General features: G+C 34.2%; 3 protein-coding genes across 6 annotated transcripts in view; 1 reads left to right on the top strand and 2 right to left on the bottom strand.

Moving 5' to 3' along the window:
* Positions 1-298: 298 nt before the first annotated feature.
* LOC106157712 (putative methylmalonate-semialdehyde/malonate-semialdehyde dehydrogenase [acylating], mitochondrial) lies at positions 299-21,130 on the bottom strand. The gene is made up of 15 exons (XM_087005470.1): positions 20,993-21,130; positions 20,050-20,106; positions 19,741-19,815; positions 19,360-19,521; positions 18,825-18,903; positions 18,279-18,433; positions 12,024-12,171; positions 11,612-11,676; positions 8,997-9,053; positions 8,596-8,655; positions 8,013-8,142; positions 7,652-7,833; positions 7,210-7,389; positions 6,647-6,745; positions 299-1,100 (listed from the first exon to the last, which is right to left on the bottom strand). The coding sequence occupies exons 1-15, from the start codon at positions 21,020-21,022 to the stop codon at positions 999-1,001; spliced, it is 1,581 nt and encodes a 526-aa protein (XP_086861596.1). The 5' UTR covers positions 21,023-21,130; the 3' UTR covers positions 299-998.
* A 68-nt stretch (positions 21,131-21,198) lies between these two features.
* LOC106157716 (protein lin-52 homolog) lies at positions 21,199-25,517 on the top strand. 2 transcript variants are annotated; one of them, XM_013533449.2, is made up of 6 exons: positions 21,199-21,278; positions 23,727-23,807; positions 24,017-24,051; positions 24,343-24,415; positions 24,690-24,773; positions 25,149-25,517. In XM_013533449.2, the coding sequence occupies exons 1-6, from the start codon at positions 21,260-21,262 to the stop codon at positions 25,205-25,207; spliced, it is 351 nt and encodes a 116-aa protein (XP_013388903.1). In that variant the 5' UTR covers positions 21,199-21,259; the 3' UTR covers positions 25,208-25,517. The 2 variants fall into 2 exon arrangements, with proteins under 2 accessions (XP_013388903.1, XP_013388904.1); XM_013533450.2 differs by having other exon boundaries at positions 21,245-21,272.
* Positions 25,518-26,517: 1,000 nt separating this feature from the next.
* Positions 26,518-27,850, bottom strand: part of LOC106166302 (uncharacterized) — a 29,597-nt gene continuing 28,264 nt past the window's right edge. For all 3 annotated transcript variants that reach the window (XM_087005462.1, XM_013544833.3, XM_087005463.1), the window contains one exon: positions 26,518-27,370. In XM_087005462.1, coding sequence (XP_086861588.1) covers positions 27,341-27,370 — 30 coding nt within the window. In that variant the 3' untranslated portion in view covers positions 26,518-27,340. The remainder of the gene's footprint in view (positions 27,371-27,850) is intronic.

The following is a 27,850-nucleotide window of genomic DNA, read 5'->3' as shown; positions in this document are numbered from 1 at the left end:
CTACTTCCACTTGACATGGGCAGAATATAAAACAAGGAATGTGGCACTTAGGGTAATTATGCATTTTATTTTATGCAATACTAAAACATTTGGATTTTTCCCCTTTCATAATTTTAAGTTGGAAAATATTACATTGTTTTCCCTTGATAATTTTGAAAACTTTTTTTAAAACTTGTATAAAAGACTGATACAAATTTTGGTCTTTTTGAACTTCGAAAATTGAAAATGGATATAAAAAAGATATTTTTAAAGTAACATAACTGTCATTTGATTATTCATAAATCTGAGGAAAACTTCCTTTTACAGTACTATATTTATTTTCATAAAAAGTACAGCATATTCAAAGTGTGTGACTGTCACATATGGGTTTTTACTGCCATGGCAAAGATTGTTTATAAAAATAATCAAATTTATGTGAAATCGTGTTATTTGCAAAACTTCAAACTGCAAATTTTTAAAGTGGATATACATATATTACCATATTGCTAATGCTTTTTTCAAAAGAAATACACGTCACAAAGCACTGTATCTCCCAGGAAAGGATGAGTCATGATTAGCTGCCCCTCTTAATTTGCCCACAGAAACATGATTATAATTTTTTCTTCCTTTCTTTTGCATAATTTCAATATGTGGAAGTATAATAACAGATTACGCTGCTTTATAAAATGATGCCTTATTAATGATGAAAGAATGTGAGCTTAAATTTCATTTATCTTTTTGCTATCAATTAATTGCCTAATTCATTAAGTTAACCACATTTCAGTTTGTACTGAATTTGGTAAAAAAATTTTAACAACTCTAAACAAATATATCAATCTTCAAATCAATGAGCATATCTCGTACGGATAAGTGGTTATTCATAGAGTACATGTGATCATTATTTCATGACCAAGGTCGGCACCCATTATACAAAACTCTCTCATGGTGTGCCTTTGGCAAGGAATGCAGGCTCCATTTTCCTAATTCTGTTTTTTTTTTATATTTTTTTCCGCGAGGTTTTAGCGCATTACAGGCATGGCAGTGGCTGCTTGTGTGTCCGTAGCATCGTCCTCGCGCCACATCTGTGTAATTGTCTTGGTTTGGGTGTAGAAATGGATTCCCTGGAGGAGAAACATGACAAAAATGAGAACAGAAAGAATTACAAACAGATACATATACATGTATATAAACAGGAGGTGAAAATAAATTTACCTGAGTCTCTGAGTCCTTCACATTGACAACCTGGGGAGGGGGGAGCAAACAAATTATATTACACACCAATAACCTCACTTGATTACAACTGGTAATTTTTTTTTCTGATAAGTTTTATGTAAGTATTGTCCATCTTATATTCCATTTTAGGATAACACCCTCTCCATATCCAAGACACCATTTCCATGAACATATATCTCAGCCTGTTATTAACTAAGTGTTAATCCAGTGTTGCCCTACTTCTTCAGACTTCAATTATCAAATGTTAATGTTGATCATGGTAGTGACTAAAGTATAATGCCTTCCCTGAACAATTTAGGTATTGCCTTACTTCTTTTAAATATTTGAATATCAAAATTGCTTTAGCAGTTGCAACAGAAAGAAAAATAAAGAACCAATTATTACCCACTGACAATGCTACCAATGGGGTTTTAGACATATTCGTACTTCTCAAACCTGCCAGAAAAATGAATATGCTCTACAGAAAGTTTATTGTAACCAAAGTTTATTGTAACCAAGCAAACCCTGTTGCGGTGATAAGGTGCATGTATTCTACCAGTAAATTATTAATCTAGAGGTTTCCTTCCTTTGTTTTGTAAGTGAACTATTACTTTTGTCCTCTTTTAGCTATGCAAATAAATAAATAAGCAGGTGGCAACCTTGCACAAAAAACCTAAAATTTTATATTTATTGGAAGTTTCTTGCCAAACAAATGAAAATATTGTCCATCTTATATTCAATTCTAGGACACACTCTCCCATGAACAAAATCTCACCCTTAAATAATTGTGTGTTAACCAAGTGCTTCCTCACTCTATCACAGAAGTGATTCTAATATCCTCCTTTAACAATGAAATAGTAAGGTGTTGCCTTACTTCTTTTAAGAGCCTGATTATCAAATTCTTGTAGCAGCTGCAACAGAAAGAGAAACAACGAACTAATTATCACCCAATGACAAAATGCTACCAACGGGTATTCAGTCATATTCTCCACTCTAAAACCTGCCAGAAGTATGTGTGCCAAAAATAAAATTACCCATCTACAGCATTCCTTCCTTCACTAAATATTCTTTATTATTCATTTTTTAAGTGAACAATGCTGTAAGTCCTTCATAATAAACATTTGCAGTTATAAACAGCTTTTAGCTGGTGGCAACCTTGCATAAGATATGTACCTAAATGTTCATATTTATTACATTTCCTGCTAACACACCAGAACTGCTCTCCATTAGAAAGCCCTCTGCATACAGTATTATCAAAACAAATAAAGCTCCTACAGCCAAAGGATCCTATTTCCTGTGCCTGAAGTCATGTTTTTGTAAAATGATCAATATATCAATAATTTTGTCCTTGAACGGAATTGACACTAAACTAGCAATATTGAAAACCGGATATCAGATTTGAGGTAAACCGTGGCTGTTATGGGAATTGCTCGCTGTTCAAAACATAACCATTTCCTCCACTCCAACAATGAATTCATCAATAATGACAGTCATTTCTCTAAAAAGAATTACCTAATTCAACAATCTGTCTGTTTGTGATAATAGCTCATCCTCACATTCATCCTCACATGTCCAATTTCTTTTGGTGTGTGCATCAAAAGATTTTCATCAGTATGATATGAAAAAACATTCACAGTTTCAGAAATTTGAGTAGAATTAGAACCATGTATTAAAAAGCTGACAAACAGTTCATGCAACAATTGACAAACAAAATTTAAAAAAAATAAAAATGACTCTATACTTGATAAACGGAATAAATGTTCAAGATGTAACCTTTTGCTCCTAAAGTTCAAAATGGTGGATTTTGAGGGAAAATGTGTGATATATACCATATTGCGTACTGAGTGAGAGTGAAAAAGCCATTTTGTGGGATACAAACTCAGTGCATACCATTGTACATGTAGAAGCACATAGACATGTAGCAGTGACATGTAAAAGTCTAGGATACAGCATGCAAATAATCAATCAACCCCACAAATGGATGCCAAGAATCGATCTTCAACACAAAACACTATCTACATTAGGTCAATGGCATGGTTTTCTTTGATAGTGTTTAAGAAAATTATGCTACAGACAATAGTCCAGTTTTTTCTAAAATAAATTACATCATCTTTCCTATTAAAATAAAAGAAGAAATAAAGTCATGCAAAATCACTATTTGAGCAAGCATCTTTAATATGAACAGCAACCATAACTATCCATCAAGATTCTTAAAGATATCTATTTTGAGACAAATACTTCATTTGAAAAGTCAGTATGCAAAAACTGACGTTATCATAAATCCTATTTTTAACTGATTGCCCATTTAGTGAACATAATGACAGAAAAAATGGAATAGTACAAGGACAATGCTGAAGGTTACAACTAAATTGGCTAAGAAATTACAGTGTTGGGCATGATAAGAACTTTGCATTTTCAACACCTGTGCTTTTCAAAACAAAAAATTCATCCATTATTGTAACCAGTTACTTTTTAATGTATATTACTATTTCTATATAAATATCCTTTAAAAATGAGTGAGATCAGGATTTTTTTACAGATAAGACCAGACAAAACTGATAAGTTGGTTAATCCACAAAGAAAGTTTTTTTTCAGCATAACAAAGAAGAAAATAACCGTGCAAAAAAAAAAAAAAGAAAAAAAGAAACTTATTTCCTCATATTAGTTCAGTCAAACTTGTTGGACAATTCATCAATTCTGTCTGGCCTACCATTAAATTGAGTAACATGGCAGTTGTATCACTTTAATAGGTTTCTGGCAACTTAAATGTTCCCAGATGGAAAAATTTTCACTAGCACACCAAGTAAAACAGCTGTCAAACTGGAGGTCAAAATGACCACAGACTGAAATGTTAAACAAATGTAAAAAATAAAACATTTGTTTAAGGCAAAAAATTAAACAGTCCGCAAAATCAAGTAACCAATTTAAAAAGTAATACTTCCTTTAAGTCCAAACTTAATACTTTCATTTCCACATCTTTGACAGGTAGATTGCTTTCACCTGATAAAATTCTCACTTATCAAAGTCACCAAATGCACAACCTCTCGGGATAAATTCTCACGATTTTCACCCCCCTCAAGCCACATCCTCAATGTTTCACAGGTGTGAAATGGATGGTAAATCAACATGCTAACCATACACAGGTGGTTTTATTTGATAACTCTAGATTCAGTAACTCAACCAACTCCTTCCTAATCTGAAAACTTGTAGTGAGTCCAAGAGTTATTGAAACAGACTTCCCCTTTCAAGTCACCCTCCCACTTAAATTTTCTAGTCATCAAATATTAGACCAAATAATTACATTTTGGTTATTTACAGTATTACAGATTCCTGGTATGGATCTAAGTAATATCAACATCAACTGCCAATTCCTAAATTCAAAATGATTCCTTATTATCAAAACCTGAGCCAAAGGAATTTATCAATTTCCATTCCACTTGTCATTGTTTTTTCAAATCAAACTTCATTTTATTTTGAAATGCTTGACTAAAATCATTAGACTTGATATAAAATATTAACATTCACATATCCCCAGTTTGCCTCCCACCATTCCTTTACTAATGATATTACTTTCATCATCACCTTCAAAACATTGCTCCAACACATATAGTTAACTCATAAAAAATTCAAAAGCCTTTTTTTTTTTCGTTCCAATCATGTACAACAAAATATGAAATACCACAAAGTAATGCTACAACTCAACTGGCCTGTCAATAATAGAAATGATCAATGTGCCATAAAACATTCATCCTTTGTGCCTATATACAGCTGGGGAAGTTCATTATTAGGCTCTCAAAGAAAAGTTTATTGTATCTTCTATTGAAACTGCAGCATGGTCCAAAAAACTAGGTGTATCCCCATGAGAATTTAACAAAGCCTTCTCAGCTTGATATAAGAAGCCTTTTCTAGAATATGGTTCAATGCAGAAAACCATTATGTATGAATTATATGTATTTTTATATTATAATGTCCATAAACTCAGGGCCACAAATGTGTACCTATTTAAACTCATTTTGTCAGCAAAAAAGACCCAAGTTCCGGCAAATTTTTTGGACTGTAAAATGTTTCAACTAAGGTTTAAAACAGTATTTTTTGTGGATTTAAACAAAACATTCATATCTTGTGCAGCCCAATGACAACTGCATTTCAATTCAAGACCATAAGACTTTTTTTCCCCCTGCAAAAATCAACAAGATTAGAGAACTTTCAACTTCAAGGTTTCACATAAAGCTTAACATCATTTAAAGTAATTTACAATGCCTCAAGTGATTTGCTTTTAAATCTAATCAAACAATTGCATGTTATATGATACAGATATCAAATTTAGTAGAGATAACCTCAATGTGATGAATACTGGAACAATTCCCAAACTGTAAATTATTTTCACTGGAACAAATTTATTTCCTCCAAATCAAATTGATATTTAGTGCAATCATTATTTTCATTATACCAGAACGCAAGAGCCTGACACAATCACCGTTTCTCACCTAATGCAATTTGCAAATGATATCCACTGCTATGGGCACAATAAAACAGTCTGCAAAGTAAACCACTGGCCCAACTGCCAATCCCAGTCTAAATGCTGAAGTCTTTTTAATAGCCTTTTGAAAATCCCATGTTTTTGTTCTTAATTGTAATTGGAAGCTTGTTTAATCTTAATGTGTTAATTAAAGTAATTTTTGTGAAAACTGAACTTGAGACAGTGAATTTTGGTTCAAGCTAGTAGATTCAAAACATGGTGGCCCGGATGGTCTGTAAGTTCACAAGTACTTGGCACAGACTGGTAAAACGTGTGCTATTTTCTCTTTAGTCTCAAATTTTTTCAGGGATTCATACAGAAGAAAATGAACGAAAAATTCCATGGGTTATTTTATGACTTGGATTTAGAACTTTTATCAATATCACATTTTCTCATTCCAATTTATAAAATTCTACAAACTTTTCATTTTTGTACTCTACATACACTGGGCTATTTAAGATGCCTTGTCAAAACTTTCACTAACTGGATACAAATATTGCATATACTCCAATGAAAGATTCCAAAAACATGTACAATCTCATGTCACCATTTCCTTTTAAAGACCTCTCTTATGATCAGTACCAGGCATGAGACTGCCATTTAGTGAAAAAGTCTGAAAATGTGACATGGGGGATAGGCCAACTTTTTATTGCAGATTTGCATCAACCTTGACGAATCTCAGGTACCACCAGAGTTGAATTAAAAAATGCTGAATTTCACTTTTCTGCAGAAAAAGCTCATGTCTGCATATTAGCAATCACTGTTTCAAGTTTACCTGTTTCCAATTACCTTGCTGTCATTACACACCCCTATCAGCAATCAGTGTTTCAAGTTCACCTATTTTCAATTACGTTTTAGCGATTTTATTAAAATGTTTTAAGTTTACCGGTTTCCCATTACACACCCACATATAAACAATCAGTGTATCAAGTTTACCTGTTTCCCATAGAAATGGCTGTCCCCTCTGAACGATCCTCTGGAACCAGTGAAAGAGAACATGGGCAGAGGCACAGGAATGGGGACATTTACACCAACCTGAACCAAGAGAAAGTCCACTGTTAAATCTTTAATCACATTTACAACCAAAATTGATCCGCAGACTAACAGATCAAGGAGCAAATATGGCCTTTAACCCACTTGAGAACTTGCTGCATAATGTCCCTTAGGAATTCATTCAGTGTCTATTAGGGGTTTATGCAGCAAGTATTTAAGTGGGTCAGCCATGTTTGATCAGCGGATCAGTTAGTCTGCAGAACAACTGGTTATGAATGCAGCCATTGTAACTTAATTCTACATAATTTTACTCTTCTTTTCTCTAAACCTTGTTCTCTTACACCATTGAGCAATATGTTCTTTCTTATAAGAAGAATATCAAAAGAATAATGTTTTTTTCAGTATTTTAATATCTAAATGCAAAATATAACTTTCTTTACCTCTTTGATGACCAAGAATATTTTTTTCATAACTTCTTGTGTAAGCTTTTAAAAAAAGTGTCTTACCTGTCCAACATCAATCTTTGAAATAAATTTGCGCGCAGTGGCGCCATTGTTTGTAAAGATGGCAGTTCCATTTCCATATGCATTATCATTAATAACTTGAATAGCTTCATCAAGGGTATCTGCTTCCATACACAGAAGAACTGGTCCAAAGATTTCCTCTTTGTAACACTTCATCTTTGGCTATAAATTAAAAGTGAATAAAATTCAGTTCCACTGCAATTTGTCAATACTTCACAACCATGTCAAGTAAATTGAACAAAACAGAACACAAAACCGATTTAAGATGAGCTGAGCTGTATTCTACACAGGGATCTCTCTAAAATGACTAACTTTGACCAATTAACTAATATTCTTTAAACCAGTGACAAAGTGGCTCAAATAACCCAAATATTAACATTAAGCACTTGGTACAGTCTTATTGTTAGCTAGGGCCTCGACTCACCTGGACATGGTTCAGAATGGTTGGTCCAACAAAATTTCCCTTCTCATATCCAGGCACCACAACATTTCTGCCATCCAGGAGCATTTCGGCTCCCTCGTCCACGCCGCTCTGAATGAGATCACACACACGTTTCTTGGCCTCAGGACTGATCAGTGGCCCCAGGTCTGCACCAGGCTCACTTCCTGTGAAAAACAATTTTTTATTTAATGACACTATTTTTTTTATTATTACTTTTTTTTTTGTCTAATGAAATTGAACAATACATTTCCAAGGATTAACATCTAGACGGACTCCCTACCTAATATAAACAATTGTCATACAGCACCAATGCACAGCCTTTGAAAACTTTTTCTCTAAATACCTGCGTGAACTTTCAGTTTCTGTGCTCTCTCCACAAGTTCAGGTAGCCATGTCTTTGCCTCCCCTACAAACACAGCTGTAGATAATGCCATACACCTCTGTCCTGCTGCACCAAACCCAGCTCCACACAGCTAAAATATGGGAATATATGGATAAACTACAGTTTATGATCCATTCATATTTGCAACAAATATGCATGCAGTGGTGCCGTTGTTTGTAAAGATTGCATACTGGGCTCATGCTGCCTATTACTGTTTAATTGTAACAACTGGTTTCACTTTCTTTCAATTTTATATCTACAGCTCAAAGTAATACACTGTGGACTATTTTAACTGTAGTAATTAACTAGATTAAAGCTGCACTTATGAATAAAAATTTGATTCTAAAATCTTTCCATGCGCTTTAAACAGTATCATTACTATCGAAAAAATTATATTATAAATAAAGAACACTCATCATTATACATTATTCAAAGATTAAAAAAATTCATTGAGTACTTGGTACTATACACTGAATAATACAAAAAAAACTTAAACCAAAGTTCTTTTGAATAATCAAGATAATAACACGTCTTCTGTTCATACCTGATTTAGAGCCATTTCCTTGTTGGCATCTGGCATTATCACTCCATGGTTTTTGGCTCCCTGAAAATAGTTTTTTTTTTATAAAAATGATACATATGAAATATTCAAGCCATCAGTTTCAGGTTTGAACATACACTTTATATCACAGGTCTATTAAACATCTCTTCAAAGAGTACATAAATTTCCCAAAAAAGAAATAACCCCATTAAGTGTCATTCAGAAAGCACTGAATAAATGCCTTAACCTTGCTTAACCTTGCAAATATACTCTTTGAATAAATGTCACATTCTTGCAAATAACCCGATTTACTATTTAAAAAAATAATAATGAGTTAATTATTAAGGCATATTGCTTCTCTGTCTCTCCAACATTAAGTCTTGAGTGTTAAAGTGTGTACATACCATGTTGCTCTGCACTCTCTTGCCATTCTTTGAGCCTCTCTCATAGATGTATTGACCCTAAAATGAGTAAAATAGATTTTTCTGTTAAAATATAAATGTAAACATTTTTGCTACAATCACACAGTTTACCTTTTCTTTAAATATATAAAGATTTTTCTGTTCAAAATATAAATGTAAACATTTTAGCTACAATGACACAGTTTACCTTTTCTTTAAATATATTAAGATTTTTCTGTTAAAATATGAATGTAAACATTTTTGCTACAATCACACAGTTTACCTTTTCTTTAAATATATAAAGATTTTTCTGTTCAAAATATAAATGTAAACATTTTAGCTACAATGACACAGTTTACCTTTTCTTTAAATACATAACAAGGCAGCAAAGCTGTCAAATGTACAGACAAAAAGCAGAAAATAACAATGCACAAAATAGGCTACTGTCAATTCTGATGCAAAAGTACAATATGCTTAACTGTAAATTCAACATCAAATTTTAACTAGACTGCAACTGGCTAAAGCCAGTGGCGGAGGATTCCCCTGCAAAATAGGTGTAAAAATGCTCTTACAAGGTCATGTGAAGGTCATGGGTTAAATTTAACCCCATATTCTGAAAGAGCATGTGCGAATTGGGGGGGGGGGGGGGGGGAGTCAACAAAACATCACTTTTAGCCCACTTCAATATTTCTCCATGAAATAGCCAAATGACCTTGAAAATGAGGGTCAAGGTCAAATTTGACATTTGATTTGGGGGTTTTGGGTATATGTTTGGGGTAGTTTACTATAGCATGCTATGACCAAAATGAATTATCATCAGCTCTGTAAATATAAAGCCAAAAAGTAAAACTGCCTTCCACTTATCGTGTTTACAATGAAAGAGCACGGCGCCAGCGCCGGCGATGACGGGGACGACAGACGGCAATATGTACAGACACATCTATATATATTTACTGTACTGTTTGAGAACAGTAAGTGACATGGTTTTTCTTAAATGGTCATCATGGGAGCAGTGCCCAAAATAGGTTTTTTTCAAATTTTGATGCAATATTACATAATGTTTAACAGCATAATGACCATCAATTTTTAATAATAAAATATTAGTATCATGGATATTCAGAAAATGTGACTAGCAAAGGTCTTCAGGCCCATGGAACTTCAAAGTCACAACTTGAAAATGCCAAAATGTTAACAAGACAGCACTGTTCTAAAATGTTTTTTTTTTTTCATTTTTAACACTTTTTTAACACAAAACAAAATTAACAGTTTACTGCCATTTTTATATGATCAACTAAGAAAATTGATGAGATGTGAAAAATATCAATAGAACAGTGTTAAATGTCCAATTTCTTCCATTCTGAGATTCTGAACATACTGAATGATTGAATCTGACAAACTGCAATGATATGAGGTTATTTCCATTTTTGACACTTTATTACACAATACACGATGACAAGTTTACCATCATTTTTACATAATCAACTAACAATGTTGTAAAGATGCAGCAAATGTCAAACAAACACTTTTACGTATCCTATTAGTTCAATAATGAGACTGTTAACATGCCTAAGAATTGAATCTGAGGAAATGTGAAACAAGACAGCACTGTTCTGAAATGGGTTTATTTCCATTTTTAACAATTTTTTAACATAAAACAAAATTAACAGTTTACTGCCATTTTTATATGACCAACTAAGAAAATTGATGAGATGTGAAAAATATCAATAGAACAGTGTTAAATGTCCAATTTCTTCCATTCTGAGATTCTGAACATACTGAATGATTGAATCTGACAAACTGCAATGATATGAGGTTATTTCCATTTTTGACACTTTATTACACAATACACGATAACAAGTTTACCATCATTTTTACATAATCAACTAACAATGTTGTAAAGATGCAGGAAATGTCAAACAAACACTTTTATGTATCTTATTAGTTAAATAATAAGACTGTTAACATGCCTAAGAATTGAATTTGAAGAAATGTGAAAAAATAGCATAACTTCTAAAATAATGACCCGATTATGCTAATTTTCAAACTCAACCTGCATTTTAGTAAGATTGACCACTCCTGTGAGTTTAATGACAATTGGCCCATCTGTTTTTCTTATATTGTGTTCAGAATGTTGTATATATGCTGAAAAGTGAAAAAAAAAAACATAACTACTAAAATAGTGGCCCGATCATGCCGATTTTCGAACTTGACCTGTGTTTTAGTAAGATTGATTACTCCTGTGAGTTTCATGACAACAGGCCTATCAGTTTTTCTTGAAATGTGTTTACAGTGTTGTATATAGGCTGAAAAGTGAAAAAACAGCATAACTTCTACAATAATGGCTCGATCATGCTGATTTTCGAACTTGACCTGCGTTTTATGAATATTCATCAGCTCTGTAAATATAAAGCCAAAAAGTAAAACTGTCTTCCACTTATCGTGTTAACGCTGAAAGTGCACGGCGATGGCATCGCCATCGGCATCGGCATCGGCGACGACGGCGACGACAGACGCAGGTGATGGCAATATGTACAGACACATCTGTGTCTGTACATAAAAAGATTTACCAAAATAAAATTCAACAATTCAAAAACTTCCTATTCATAAGTTTTACTTACAGCTTGGTCAGACCCAACAAATGAGATTGCTTTGATGTCTGGATGATCACAAATGAAGTTGACGGCTGAAAAGGCAAATATTTCTTGTATTTTTATCAAAATAAATGACAACAAGGTAAAAGATATGTAGTCACAACCTATATGTTTATGGAAAGTCTTCACGTAACAAATATATTAGAAAAATGTGACAGGCATCCTTTATTTGGATACATGACTGTAGCCAGCAATTTCAAAGGGGGTTCTTTTCTGAAAAAAAGTACACCGGTTTTTCCTTTTGACTCACCTTGAGAAATTTCAAAGAACTCAGACCAAATTTTTATTCAGACTGGACCTTTACTGGCCTAAAGGGCATGACTTTCAATACCCCCAACCCCACATCACCCCACCCTGTAATGACTAATGCTTAACTCACCTTCATGTGCTCCATGGATCACATTAACAGTTCCATCAGGGAATCCCGCCTCTTTCACCAGCTCCATCATCATCATGGTGGCCCCAGGATCACGCTCGGAGGGTTTGATCAGGGACGTGTTACCACACACCAGGGCCACTGGAAACATCTACCCTCCAAAAATATATCAGGATGTCAAAAAAAATCAATTTTTTCATAAGAAAATATCAAGGAATATCAAACTGGAATATGGTGCTATTGTTTTAACACACAACAAAGGCAAAAAACATACTTAATTTCAAGAAGTTTTAATACAGTAACTGATATAAACTGATCAAAATACATCATATTTCAATAATCAGCATTACAACAGGTGATGAAACTATCTTACACACAGCAGCTGGAATTTATTATGGTATATATTATACAACAACCCCCCGCAACCCAAAGAAAACAAGGCAGCAAAGCTGTCAAATGTACAGACAAAAAGCAGGAAATAACTATGCACAAAATAGGCTACTGCCAATTCTGATGCAAAAGTACATAATGTTAAACTGCAAATTCAACATCAAATTTTAACAAGACAGCACTGTTCTGAAATGGGTTTATTTCCATTTTTAACACTTTTTTAACATAAAACAAAATGAACAGTTTACTGCCATTTTTATATGATCAACTAAGAAAATTAATGATATTGGAAAAATATCAATAGAACAGTGTTAAATGTCCAATTTCCTCCATTCTGAGATTCTGAACATAGTGGATGATTGAATCTGACAAACTGCAATGATATGAGTTTATTTCCATTTTTGACACTTTATTACACAATACATGATAAAAAGTTTACCATCATTTTTACATAATCAACTAACAATGTTGTAAAGATGCAGGAAATGTCAAACAAACACTTTTACATATCTTATTAGTTTAATAATGAGACTGTTAACATGCCTAAGAATTGAATCTGAGGAAATGTGAAAAAACAGCACACCTTCTATAATAATGGCACGATTATGCTGATTTACGAACTCAACCTGCATTTTAGTAAAATTGACCCCTCCTGTGACTTTCATGACAATTGGCCCATCTGTTTTTTTTATATTGTGTTTACAGTGTTGCATATATGCTGAAAAATGAAAAAACAGCATAACTACTAAAATAGTGGCCCGATCATGCCGATTTTCAAACTTGATCTGCGTTTTAGTAAGATCGATTACTCCTGTGAGTTTCATGACAACAGGCCTATCGGTTTTCCTTGAAATGTGTTTACAGTGTTGCAAATATGCTGAAAAGTGAAAAAACAGCATAACTTCTACAATAATGGCTCGATCATGCTGATTTTCGAACTTGACCTGCATTTTATGAATATTCATCAGCTCTGTAAATATACAGCCAAAAAGTAAAATTGACTTCCACTTATGGTGTTTACAATGAAAGTGCACGGCACCAGTGACAGTGACGGCGACGACAGATGCAGGTGATGGCAATATGTACAGACACATCTGTACATATTTACTGTACTGTTTGAGAACAGTTAGTGACATGGTTTTCAAAATGCTCATCATGGGAGCAGTGTCCAAAATAGATTTTTTTCAAATTTTGATGCAATATTACATAATGTTTAACAGCATAATGACCATCAATTTTTAATAATAAAATATTAGCATCATGGATATTCAGAAAATTTGACTAGCAAAGGTCTTTAGGCCCATGGAACTTCAAAGTCACAACTTGAAAATGCCAAAATGTAAACAAGACAGCACTGTTCTGAAATGTTTTTTTTTTTCATTTTTAACAATTTTTTAAACATAAAACAAAATTAACAGGTCACTGCCATTTTTATACGATCAACTAAGAAAATTGATGAGATGGGAAAAATATCAATACAACAGTGTTAAATGTCCAATTTCCTCCATTCTGAGATTCTGAACATAGTGAATGATTGAATCTGACAAACTGCAATGATATGAGTTTATTTCCATTTTTGAAACGTTATTACACAATACACGATGACAAGTTTACCATCAGTTTTACATAATCAACTAATAATGTTGTAAAGATGCAGGAAATGTCAACCAAACACTTTTACATGTCTTATTAGTTAAAGAATGAGACTGTTAACATGCCTAAGAATTGAATCTGAGGAAATGTGAAACAAGACAGCACTGTTCTGACATGGGTTTATTTCCATTTTTTACAATTTTTTAACATAAAACAAAATAAAAAGTTTACTGCAATTTTTATATGATCAACTAAGATAATTGATGAGATGGGAAAAATATCAATAGAATAGTGTTAAATGTCCAATTTCCTCCATTCTGAGATTCTGAACATAGTGAATGATTGAATCTGACAAACTGCAATGATATGAGTTTATTTCCATTTTTGACACTTTATTACACAGTACACGATAACAAGTTTACCACCATTTTTACATAATCAACTAACAATGTTGTAAAGATGCAGGAAATGTCAAACAAACACTTTAATGTATCTTATTAGTAAAATAATAAGACTGTTAACATGCCTAAGAATTGAATCTGAGGAAATGTGAAACAAGGCAGCAAAGCTGTCAAATGTACAGACAAAAAGCAGGAAATAACTATGCACAAAATAGGCTACTGTCAATTCTGATGGAAAAGTACATTATGTTAAACTGCAAATTCAACATCAAATTTTAATTATGCTCAACAGGTAATACCAATGTGAGTAAAATGTGTAACAAGCATAAGGCTTCAGGCCCATGGGGAGTTCAAGTTCACACTTTGAAAATGTATAACTTAACTAAGTAACATGGTCAGGCCTACCCAACAACCAGACTCGGCACCTAAGGATCCTGAATTAACCGGTATATCGGACCACACTACCTGTTTTCAAGGTGTGTGTCAGATCGCATTTTGGAGTATCAGTCAGAATACCGACAGGATGAACCCACGCTCGGCTGTCACCTTGATTGGATAGTAAACGATTGTCGTAAAATCGCTACATGATTTTAAAACCAGGTGCATAAAATTGAAAACCACCTAGAACAAACTTTCGAACTTGACCTGCGTTTTAGTAAGATCGATTACTCCTGTGAGTTTCATGACAACAGGCCTATTGGTTTTCCTTGAAATGTGTTTACAGTGTTGCAGATATGCTGAAAAGTGAAAAAAACAGCATAACTTTACAATAATGGCCCGATCATGCTGATTTTCGAACTTGACCTGCGTTTTATGAATATTTATCAGCTCTGTAAATATAAAGCCGAAAAGTAAAACTGCCTTCCACTTATTGTGTTTACAATGAAAGTACACGGCGCAGGCGACGGCGATGACGGAGACGACAGACAGGTGATGGCAATATGTACAGACACATCTATATATATTTTCTGTACTGTTTGAGAACAGTAAGTGACATGGTTTTTCTTAAATGGTCATCATGGGAGCAGTGCCCAAAATAGGTTTTTTTCAAATTTTGATGCAATATTACATAATGTTTAACAGCATAATGACCTTCAATTTTTTAATAATAAAATATTAGTATTATGGATATTCAAAAAATGTGACTAGCAAAGGTCTTCAGGCCCATGGAACTTCAAAGTCACACCTTGAAAATGCCAAAATGTAAACAAGACAGCTCTGTTCTGAAATGTTTTTTTTTTTTTTCATTTTTAACAATTTTTAACATAAAACAAAATTAACAGTTTACTGCCATTTTTATATGATCAACTAAGAAAATGGATGAGATGGGAAAAATATCAATAGAGCAGTGTTAAATGTCCAATTTCTTCCATTCTGAGATTCTGAACATAGTGAATGATTGAATCTGAAAAACCGCAATGATATGAGTTTATTTCCATTTTTGAAACTTAATTACACAATACACGATAACAAGTATACCATTATTTTTACAAAATCAACTAACAATGTTCTAAAGATGCAGGGAATGTCAAACAAACACTTTTACATATCTTATTAATTAAATAATGAGACTGTTAACATGCCTACGAATTGAATCTGAGGAAATGTGAAAAAACAGCATAACTTCTAAAATAATGGCCCAATTATGCCGATTTTCGAACTCAACCTGCGTTTTAGCAGGATTGATCTTTCCTGTGAGTTTAATGACAATTGGCCAATCTGTTTTTCTTATATTGTGTTTACAGTGTTGCATATATGCTGAAAAGTGAAAAAACAGCATAACTTCTACAATAATGGCCCGATCATGCTGATTTTCGAACTTGACCTGCGTTTTATGAATATTTATCAGCTCTGTAAATATAAAGCCAAAAAGTAAAACTGCCTTCCACTTATCGTGTTTACAATGAAAGTGCACGGCATCGGCATCGGCATCGGCATCGGCATCACCATCGGCGACGACGGCGACGACAGACGCAGGTGATGGCAATATGTACAGACACATCTGTGTCTGTACATAAAAACAGCATAACTTCTAAAATAATGGCCCGATTATGCTGATTTTCGAACTCAACCTGCATTTTAGTAAGATTGACCACTCCTGTGAGTTTAATGGCAATTGGCCTATCGGTTTTTCTTATATTGTGTTTACAGTGTTGCACATATGCTGAAAAAAAGGAAAAAAACAGCATAACTAGTAAAATAGTGGCCCGATCATGCCAATTTTCGAACTTGACCTGCGTTTTAGTAAGATTGATTACTCTTGTGAGTTTCATGACAACAGGCCTAACGGTTTTCCTTAAAATGTGTTTACAGGGTTGCATATATGCTGAAAAGTGATAAAACAGCATAACTTCTACAATAATGGCCCGATCATGCTGATTTTCGAACTTGACCTGCGTTTTATGAATATTCATCAGCTCTGTAAATATAAAACCAAAAAATAAAACTGTGTTCCACTTATTGTGTTTACAGTGAAAGTGCACGGCGACGGCATTGCCATCGGCATCGGCATCGGCGACGACAGACGCAGGTGATGGCAATATGTACAGACACATCTGTGTCTGTACATAAAAAACAGCATAACTTCTACAATAATGGCCCGATCATGCTGATTTTCGAACTTGACCTGCATTTTATGAATATTCATCAGCTCTGTAAATATAAAGCCAAAAAGTAAAACTGCCTTCCACTTATCGTGTTTACAAGGAAAGTGCACGGCGCCGACGGCGACGACAGACGCAGGTGATGGCAATATGTACAGACACATCTATATATATTTACTGTACTGTTTGAGAACAGTAAGTGACATGGTTTTTCTTAAATGGTCATCATGGGAGCAGTGCCCAAAATAGGTTTTTTTCAAATTTTGATGCAATATTACATAATGTTTAACAGCATGATGACCATCAATATTTAATAATAAAATATAAGTATCATGGATATTCAGAAAATGTGACTAGCAAAGGTCTTCAGGCCCATGGAACTTCAAAGTCACAACTTGAAAATGCCAAAATGTAAACAAGACAGCACTGTTCTGAAATGTTTTTTTTTTTTTCCATTTTTAACAATTTTTAACATAAAACAAAATTAACAGTTTACTGCCATTTTTATATTATCAACTAAGAAAATTGATGAGATGGGAAAAATATCAACAGAGCAGTGTTAAATGTCCAATTTCTTCCATTCTGAGATTCTGAACATAGTGAATGATTCAATCTGACAAACTGCAATGATATGAGTTTATTTCCATTTTTGAAACTTTATTACACAATACACGATAACAAGTTTACCATCATTTTTACAAAATCAACTAACAATGTTGTAAAGATGCAGCAAATGTCAAACAAACACTTTTACGTATCTTATTAGTTTAATAATGAGACTGTTAACATGCCTAAGAATTGAATCTGAGGAAATGTGAAAAATATGCTGAAAAGTGAAAAAACAGCATAACTTCTACAATAATGGCCCGATCATGCTGATTTTCGAACTTGACCTGCGTTTTATGAATATTCATCAGCTCTGAAAATATAAAGCCAAAAAGTAAAACTGCCCTCCACTTATCGTGTTTACAAGGAAAGTGCACGGCGCCGGCATCGGCATCGGCATCGGCATCGCCATCGGCGACGACAGACGCAGGTGATGGCAATATCTACAGACACATCTGTGTCTGTACATAAAAATGGCCAAGTAAAAATAAGGCAATTTAGTATGTAATAAAATCTAGGTTGATAAAGAAGGCTATAGTATGTACATGTAACTACAATAAAGCTTATATAAATTTTAGTCTTAGAGTTTACATAACCTTAATAATTTTAAGTTCAATACATGAATGGACATTAATAAACTTGAATGGATATTGCGCTTTCCTTACCCACAATGGAATCATAGCAGGGAAGTTGAAAGGTGTGATTCCAGCACAGACCCCCAGGGGTACTCTATAGGTGAAGATATCCATGTCCTTGGCTACTCCAGACAGGGTCTCTCCCAACTGAAGACTGGTTATACTACAGCAATGCTCTATCACCTCTATACACAATGAAGAATGAAAACATTCATTTCTATAGCAGATAACTGGTATACAAACGTAAACAAATCTGTACAGGAATAAATATATTTTAGTTTTTTTTGCATTCTGTATGTTTGATTTTTCAATTTTCAATGTTTTTCTTTTTTGTGATTTTGAAATCAAACTACAGAGAAGAAATGACCATGACTCTAAAAATGCAGACAGATGCATACAAATTCATTTTGTCTGTATTTAAAAGCATCTAAAATATCTCAAAAAAGATGTTATTAAAAATCAAAGAATTATCTTCTTGAATTCTAATCCTTCTACAAATACACTAAAGTCTAGTTTAGTTATTCTGTTCAACTATCATGAATTACAGCTATTAATAACTTTATTTTTAAAACTCACGCAATCCTCTCATGACATCCCCCTCAGCATCTGCCAGAGTTTTTCCTTGTTCTTTGGTGATGAGGGCAGCTATTTGTTTCTGTGAAGAGATAAAATGGTTTTTCAAATCACAACTCACTTTTTGTGAAATTTTTTTATTCTCTAAAAACAGTCTCTAGCATCATTTTTACCATTTTTAACAGCAAATATCTATCACAGTTTATAATTCAATCAAAAATTTGATAATCAACAATCACAAGATCATCTGTTTATATGTACATGTATGTGTATACCCATCCAGTGGGGGTTGGACATATATAAGCGGTGAGTATGAGAGGTGAGAGTGTAAAATATGTGTAGAAGTAGCATTAACTATGTTCACTTAAATGTACACCTGTGACCAGATTGGCTAGATTAGCTACTGCAAGGTGATCATGGTATTTTCTCTGGCAGTGACAATGATTACTTGGGTGCATGTTTGAGAATGCACATGCAACAACGTACATGTACTAATGTAGATTAATGTTTCCAGTAGCAAAAGGTCAGAATCAATTACCAGATTGTCCTTGATCAACTGCTGGAACTTAAACATGAGCTGCTGCCTGGTGAGGATGGTAGTTTCTGACCAGGTCTTGAAGGCTTCCTTGCACCCGGCCACCGCTGCCTCCATCTCATCATGAGTTGCCTTGGGAACCCTGGTGATGACCTCATTGGTCGCCTGAGAGCAAAACACAGAATTGTGTGAAACCAGACACTTCACTCAAATCACTTTGAAAAAAATGCTTATTTACATAAAATACAAAATAAAATTACATGAAAATTGAATTGTTACATTTTTCATCATATGCATTTGTTAAATAAAATAATTTGTAGGGAAACAAAAAATTTTAAACCAATGCTGATTTCACCTCTACTGAACTTCTCCATTTTTACTTACAGGGTTATGAAGGTCAATCCAGTCACTGGTCTTGGATTCTACAAACTGTCCATTTATAAACAGTTTTGTAGTGGGCTAAAATGAAAATGAAAAAAAAATGCAATCATGCCAGTGAACACAACAAGTTACTTTCTTGTTATTTCTCTCCGTGTCCCACAGCGTAGATACAGAAAATCATCTACATTATTCTATTTTAATTCAAATATTTTTTTCTATCCTTTAAGCAAATTCCACTACCAAAACAATACAAAGAGATCAAAGGAAGAACTTATAAAAAGTAACAGTTCACACCACATTGTGTATACCTACCACAGACCCACTTGCATAGAATCTCAGAGCACTCACTGAGCCTGGGGCAGCAATACACTGAGGAATAGAAACAAATAAAAACCAACTTAGATAATCAAATTTTTTCAATTACAATTTTTGTGTTATATATTCACTGATGAAATTTAGGATATATCATTATAAGAGGATCTTATTCTGTCTACAGTGCCAAGTGAACAAAATACCAAACAAAAGCTCTTCTAATGACACTAACATACCAACTGTCCAAATATTTTTAGAGGAAAAAACTCCCACTGCAAACAAGGTGAAATTGCATTAAAATAAATGTTGGATTAATTCAGTCTGCACACTTACATAAGCTATTTAAAACTGTACTTAATTTAAACATTTAAATTCTACTCAACAAATAAAATGAATAATGGAAGGGATTGGCTTCATTAATATTCAACAGGCTTTAATATAAAGTTACAAAGTTTCATGAGTTGGTCAGACTGTGCTGATTTGGGAGACGCGCTGCTCTACATCTGGCCCGGTCTCGTTCCACGCTCTATAAATATATTATACAACAACCCCCGCAACCACCGGTGCTTTGACCCTTTGGCCTAGTTTACTACCCACAATCTTATTTTCAGTTGGAATTTTAAAGCACGCGGATTAACTAGGAGAGTTTGGTTGAATTTGATGATCACACAGTTGAGTAAAAAGGCCTTACTAAAGAACGCGAGTTGTCTTCATCATGGCTTTAGAAAGATATTCGCTTCTTGTAAGGACGCAATACCAAGTCCCATGTACGGCACTGCTTTGCATTGTAAAGATAGCGTCAAAGTTGGTCGAGATATTGTCCACTTGTCTGCTAATTAAAAATGCAGTGACGCTGCACAATATACCAATCAACTATTTCTATTAATATCATTCTACTTGCATATGCAAAAGAGGCTGACAACACACTTTTATACCACCCTACCTGCTTCAAAAGCGTGGAAACTCGCAGCATTTTGTCCAGTCTGTTGACGTATTTGTACCCTCAAGCGCGTGTAAAAAGTTGATTACATATAAGCCCCGTCTTCGTGGATTAAAATTTCAGAAATAAGTTATCAATACACTTTGGGTAAAATCTATAATTTTTTACCTTGTTTGATGTTAAATTAATGAAATGTGTCTATATTATATTTTATTACATATACAGTACGTACAAATTTACAGCGCGCCAATGAGAATCCGGGTCGCATAAATGGCGTCAGCAAGTGCGGGTAATTTTCAAATTCTTGTTTTAGCATAGAACTGTATGACGTTGTTTTGTGCATGAATTATCTGGAGTATTGCAGAATAACCAATACTTCAGTATCAGTGTTAATTGTCATTTTAACACCTTGGATTCCAACATGTTGCTTAAACGGGGCCTTTGTTTACGACTAGATTTGTTTACAAATTCCTCGACTGCAACTGCGATGTCTTTGCCTTTGAAGATTACATATTCCTTACTCTGTTATGGGTCCTTTTATTGTACCACCAGCGTTAGCGCTGGCGGTACACATGGTTTCGGTCCCGTCCGGATCGTTCCGCCGGCTCCGTTGGCTCCGCCGGCTCCGCCGGACGGCTACCGTTACCGCTTCTCCTCCTAGACGGTAAGGGCCCCCGTACCCATCTCATGGATTTAGGTCACCTATAATCTCAACTCGTTCCACGTAAAATTTGGGCTTTGTCGGTATTGGGGTCTGGGTGTGGCACTCATTGCAATGCACCCTTGTCTAAAAATGGCAAAATTAAATGCTAATTATCTACCCTACGGAAGGAGTTATGGGAAAAATTTCTATAGATAGCTTTCCAAAAGTCATATGTGTAGATTTCAAATATACCCTTGGATTTGACCTTTGACCTTTACTTCAAGGTCAAATGGGCCAAAATTTTCAAAAAAATGAAATTTTTTACGAAAAAAAATTTTTTTGCCCTGTTATTCAGACACCACACAGACTTAACCAATAATATTATTGGAAAGTGTTACCCTTCAGGTCATCTTTCATCTCCATGAATTTGGGGTCAATCGGTGCATTTTCACGGGAGTAGCGGCCATAAGATACCGAAACTGAAAACTGTCTCTAATTCGGGAACCGTTAATGCTAGAGACCCATTCTTTTTTGCATTTTGTAGAGCATGTAAAGCCCAACACTGGAGGTGGTCTCGGTTTTTTTGTATTCCATACGGTTTTCGAGTTACGCTGTATCAAAAAGTACATATTGGTGGTAAAAGCAAAATGTGCAGTACGGTAATGGATAATAAATTTTGAACTCTGGAAAAATAAAACATAAGGCTTGGCAAAGCAGACAACTTGTGTTCAAAAATGACATTATTTCATCAAATTTGAACTTCTGAAACTTCAGAGCACCTCCTATTTCAAGAATTTTGACCAAAATGACATATTCTTTATTTTAATTAATTTTTTCTGTACGAAATTTAAGGCACATTATGGTAACTCCAAAATTATAACATTCAGTCCCTTATATCTCCAAAACTGGCAGAGATAGGTCCATAGTTACTATTGAAGTTGAATAGGAAGTCATATACTGGCAATCTTACTATGACCTTGAAAGTGACCTTTGACCTACTTTTCACCATGAACTGAACTTTGCAAAATTTGCTTCCCTTTTATCTCCAAAACTGGCAGAGATAGGTCCATAGTTACTATTGAACTTGAATAGGAAGTCATATACTGGCAATCTAAATGTGACCTTAAAATTGACCTTTGACCTACTTTACACCATGAACTGAATTTTGCAAATTTTGCTTTCCTTTTATCTCCAAAACTGGCAGAGAGAGGTCCATAGTTACTATTGAACTTGAATAGGAAGTCATATACTGGCATTATAAATGTGACATTCAAATTGACCTTTGTTCTACTTTTCACCATAAACTGAACTTTGCAAATTTTGCTTCCCTTTTATCTCCAAAACTGGCAGAGATAGGTCCATAGTTACTATTGAACTTGAATAGGAAGTCATATACTGGCATTATAAATGTGACATTAAAATTGACCTTTGTCCTACTTTTCACCATAAACTGAACTTTGCAAATTTTGCTTCCCTTTTATCTCCAAAACTGGCAGAGATAGGTCCATAGTTACTATTGAACTTGAATAGAAAGTCATATACTGGCAATCTAAATGTGACCTTGAAATTGACCTTTGACCTACTTTTTATCATGAACTGAACTCTGCTAATTTCTTTCTCTTTTAACTTCAAACTTGACAGAGATAGGTCCATAGTTACTCTTGAACTTGAATAGGAAGTCATATACTGGCAATTTACTGTGACCTTGAAATTGACCCTTGACCTACCTTACGAAGAACTTAAATTTGATTGTACCATATATATTTTTTGCAATAGTTTAAAAATTCTTGTTGATTACATTTTTACAGCTTGTCAAGCACAAAACTGGTGGCTGTGTCCCTTATTTTGTGTATGTGGGAGTCTATACGAATGCGCTTGCTCCAGCTGGTGGTACAATATTCGGAGGCGGTATCGCCTCTCTGATCCTCTAGTTTTTTATGTCATATGCAAGGTTCAGTGCATCACAGTGTTCATTTCAACGATTTTTCGTCTATACGGACGTTTGTAAATTGTAGCTATGAAAGGGTAAATTATTATTGTGGGTTATTATTGTGAATAACATACACATCTTGGGTGTTTTTTCTGTATTTTCAGACAGCGATCTGGACCTAGATCAGTCATTGCTGAGTTTTGAGAGACTTGACAGAGCTTCTCCTGACCTCTGGCCAGAGCAAAGTAATGACCATTTGTTAGTTGTATAATATTTACTAATAAAAACCCCTGACTGGAATATTGATGTTTCAGGGTTAATTTGATTATATGTTGTTTTAAATATTAAGTGTAAACATATTGTAAAATAAAGTCATTTTTGAATTTTTCTAAATCTACATTATTTGTGAAAACTGCGAGGATTGCTAATTTTCATGGGTATTTTTTATTTCCAGTACCTGGGGTCTTGGAATTTGCTGCTGTTAAAAGTGTAAGTACAGATTGATGCTCTCTCCTTCGTCATTTAAAGCAGTTTTATTGTTTTATTAAAAATACATGTCTAATCTTAATATAGTTTATGAAATGTTTACCATTTGCAATTGTTATTTGTGAATGTAAAACAAAAATCATGAAAAACTAAACTGAATTGTTCTACATTTAAATGATAACTTCAGAAGCCTAGGAGTCGTGTTGGAAAGCAATGTCTTTAAGCTATATTCAAATTAAGAACAGTTATGAATATATGAACTGTGCAATCACTATGATCCAAACTACCTTTCAGCCTGGATCTGGTTCCAATACTCCAGCAAAATGGATGGCAGACTTAGAAAAGGATGATATAGACATGTTGCAAGGTGAACAATAATGATCTACATGTTCTAGTCTAAAAAGTTCAGCCATTTGGCAATTTTGATTATGAATTTTAGAAATGCATAAACTGTGAAAGAGAGTAAAGACTCTTTGGTAAGCAAGTCTGTCAATCTACACCATGAAATCTGCACAATTTTGTTTCTGCAGTGTGCCCATTTGTCAAGCAATTCAAAGCGAGAATATTCCATGTCAACAGGGCAGTTCACTACTACAAAAGGTTGTACATTTTGATATCTAAGCAACCCGTTTTTATTACAGAGTTTGGCAGCCTGACCACATCTCAGTTGATGGACAAAGTGCGTGGACTACAGAATCTTGCCTACCAGTTAGGATTGGATGAAGGTAGGAAAGAGATTTCAGTTACTGGAGTCCTCAGACACGTGAAGCCAAATAAAGTTGTTTCAAAAATCAATTGAAAATCATTTGCACAAGGATATTTTTGTGTCAAATTAGTCTGTTGCACCACAGAACTAATTCACCATATTTTGGATGTCACTTTTGTATTGCTTTCTAAGAAGCCATTTCCAGCACTGAGTTATATCTATATTGTAAAAAAAAATTGACCCCATGTCACACAAGTTTTTCTTGTCCCATTGACTTCAAGCAGTGTCAAAAGCTTGCATTTTTGTCAAGCTTGGATGATCCACAGTTTTAAAAACTACTAGATATGTTGCTATCTCTACTTATTTACAATGATTTTCACATTATATTTTCTAGCTCGAGAAATGACAAGGGGGAAGTTTTTGAACATACTGGAGAAACCAGATAAAAGATGACATAAACTAGACTACCAGTGACATTTGGAATAGTAACAGACAATTTTACAATGTGCATTTGCCAGGCAATAGACCAAGTACAGTTACAATCATGGATATTGTATATCCCAGCTATTTTAATCCAGGTTTTTTTTTTCAAGAGTGGAAGCAACAGGAATGTTGTGAAGAGATTGTGTCAAGTGTTTTATTTGACAATTTTGGTATTCAGTGAAGAAACAGCTAGAGCATGATGTTCCAGCATTATTAGGCATTAATAATTATATGTATAACATGCAAATGGTGTCATGTGTAATAAATTTTATAGATAAAATTTTAGTTGGGATCAGTTTTTCAAGTCTGCATTTCACGTATTTATCTAATATTGATTTAAACCAATCTTTGTTTGTATAGTCTTTTGTGTAATCTAGGACCCAAACTATTTGAGATGAAAGAATAATTATTAAAATTAATCAAAGCATAAAAAAGAAAAACAAAATGGCCCAGGCCAGTGGTAATGACTACGGTATTCAACATCAAGCTGGTTAAGTTTACCCTGAGTGTCAGAGCAACGTAAAAGTTTGTTTAATATTTAATATACCTTGGAGTCACTTTCACTAGCTCTGATGCACAGCAACAATCTGAGGGCGTTCTTCAAAATTTTGCCTGGGGCGCTTCCATATTTGGAAGTCACTCGTCACAGCTGTGTCCGCCTGGATCCATATTTGGAAGTCATAAGTCTCTTACGTCACTGGTTTGGCCGCCTGGAGCTGCATTTCCCACCTTGCGAGACAAGAATCAAAGTGTCTGACGCGGATTTAGAAGTTTGAATTGAAAATATCTTGCAGTCGAAGGTCAGTGCCACAATACAAGCAACATTCTGCTTTAAAAATTGATTTTGGTGTAGCCGTTGCGCAGCCCTTATAGTGGTATCGGGCATCCAGTGTAGCTGTCAAACTTGGCACAACACCGCAAGCACTTGTATTGTGTCTATTATCTCAGGACTAAATGTTCTTTTATAAGCAAAAATACAAAAACATTGGATATACCTTTTTCTTTTAGAAACAAATTATTTATTTCTCACTTTACATATCTTAAATACAGCAAATAAAATTAAATAAAGCAGAATTAAATCTATTTTACGTTTTATTTTGGTCTGATGACATTCAACTGCAGCTTCACTGCAGAGCAGTTCTGTTTGATTGACGGGAGCCTAACATGGCCGCTGTGCACTAGAGCCTGGTATTGCGATATGGGTTATATATGAAATCAAGATCGAGCTGACAATCTAGAACCTAGGGTAGTTAAATTCAGAAACGGTGATAAAACGCACAGACAGTAAGAAACTATTTATTGTTTAAAATTGTTCAAAGAAATTCTTGATGCAAATGTGAATGTCCTCACACCTACATTGAATGACTAAAATGAATGGTTTTGATCATAACATGTAAATAAACTGTTTAGACTTTCAAAGTTAGATAAAATTTCAAAATGATAACATTTCAATAAAACTCCAGGGGATAACACCTCTTCATATGAGTTTCAAAATTAAATTCCATTGTACCACCAATGTGTAAATGGCAGTAATCACAATTATTCTGAAATCTGTGCTAGCCATCTGGACCACACAGATCTTAATGGCCAGCTACCCTCAGTAATAATCTCTGAAAAACAATAATAATAATATCTGAATCTCTAAAAAACAACTTTGTATGTCAGAACAAAGTCATTAAACAATGGAAAGTAAAGGAAAATCATCGTTTACCAAAAAAAAATTTATTATGGCACTTTTCCCACCAAAATGAAGAGTTGTTATCCCTAAGCAAGAACTCCTAACTACTTGTAAACTGTAATCAGTTTCTATTAATCAAAAATCGCATATCCCTCAATCTCTGAGGGAAACTACAGAAAATTATGAACATTTAAAATTTAACATGCCAAAATTTAAAAGATAATAATTACTACGTTCTTTTACAATAAAATCTTCTTCCTCAAAAAAGAAAGATTACTTCATCCAGATTAAAAACAGTTCACATGCAAAATGACTTTATGGAGTATGTTTGGTCCCTATAAAATACTAAAAAAACATTGGATGCTATGATCTTCTAAGTCATAGTTCTTCCAATATTGAGATCACTTTCTAGCTCTTTTCTTAGGCTAGTGGTCCATTGTTAGAATGTCAACCTCCTGAAACAACCAAAACAAAATGCATTACATTATATCCAAAATACAAACAAACAAGTAAATGGATGCAAAACTGAATTATCTATTTTCATAAAGTATTCATATACCCAGTAGGTATCTGATAACTTAAATTTGAAGACCATGTCTTTTTAATTTCATCAATGCTCCTTCTCTGAGTAGCCTTTTCACATCAAGCAGTACTGCAGTTTGGTGAAAAAGTCGGAAAATATTGTGCGAGTCCAGGGGGCCACCTAGGCCAATGATATTTTTGTTTCCCAAAAAGTCTCATCCCTGTTTATCAGTTCAAATTGAGACATTGGCAACTCAATAGCCTGGCAATTATGTAAGAGAGCCCCCTAAACAGAGCCTCTGCTCTAAACAGGACCAATTTAAAATTGATTAAACAGCAGGAGGCAAACTTGTCACAGGGATTAGAAACCCCTGTAGACAAATTAAGTGTTAGGACTTGAAATACCACTGTAC

This window comes from Lingula anatina, chromosome 2 (genome assembly GCF_051362555.1).
Source record: "Lingula anatina isolate TDL-2025a chromosome 2, LinAna3.0, whole genome shotgun sequence".
In the NCBI taxonomy this organism is placed as follows: domain Eukaryota; kingdom Metazoa; phylum Brachiopoda; class Lingulata; order Lingulida; family Lingulidae; genus Lingula; species Lingula anatina.
Note: the sequence above shows the minus strand (reverse complement) of the source record. Positions and strands in the feature narration are given on the sequence as shown.

What these genes read in the sequence shown, in the direction of transcription:
- LOC106157712 (XM_087005470.1), bottom strand. Translation starts at nt 21,022, where the DNA reads ATGCTGCGAGTTTCCACGCTTTTGAAGCAG. An exon ending in GGATGTCATGAGAGGATTGC is followed by an intron (nt 18,434 to 18,824) that starts GTGAGTTTTAAA and finishes CATTGTGTATAG; the next exon opens with AGGTGATAGAGCATTGCTGT. An exon ending in AGAGAGTGCAGAGCAACATG is followed by an intron (nt 8,656 to 8,996) that starts GTATGTACACAC and finishes AACTATTTTCAG; the next exon opens with GGAGCCAAAAACCATGGAGT.
- LOC106157716 (XM_013533449.2), top strand. An exon ending in TGACCTCTGGCCAGAGCAAA is followed by an intron (nt 23,808 to 24,016) that starts GTAATGACCATT and finishes TTTTATTTCCAG; the next exon opens with TACCTGGGGTCTTGGAATTT. An exon ending in AATTTGCTGCTGTTAAAAGT is followed by an intron (nt 24,052 to 24,342) that starts GTAAGTACAGAT and finishes ACTACCTTTCAG; the next exon opens with CCTGGATCTGGTTCCAATAC.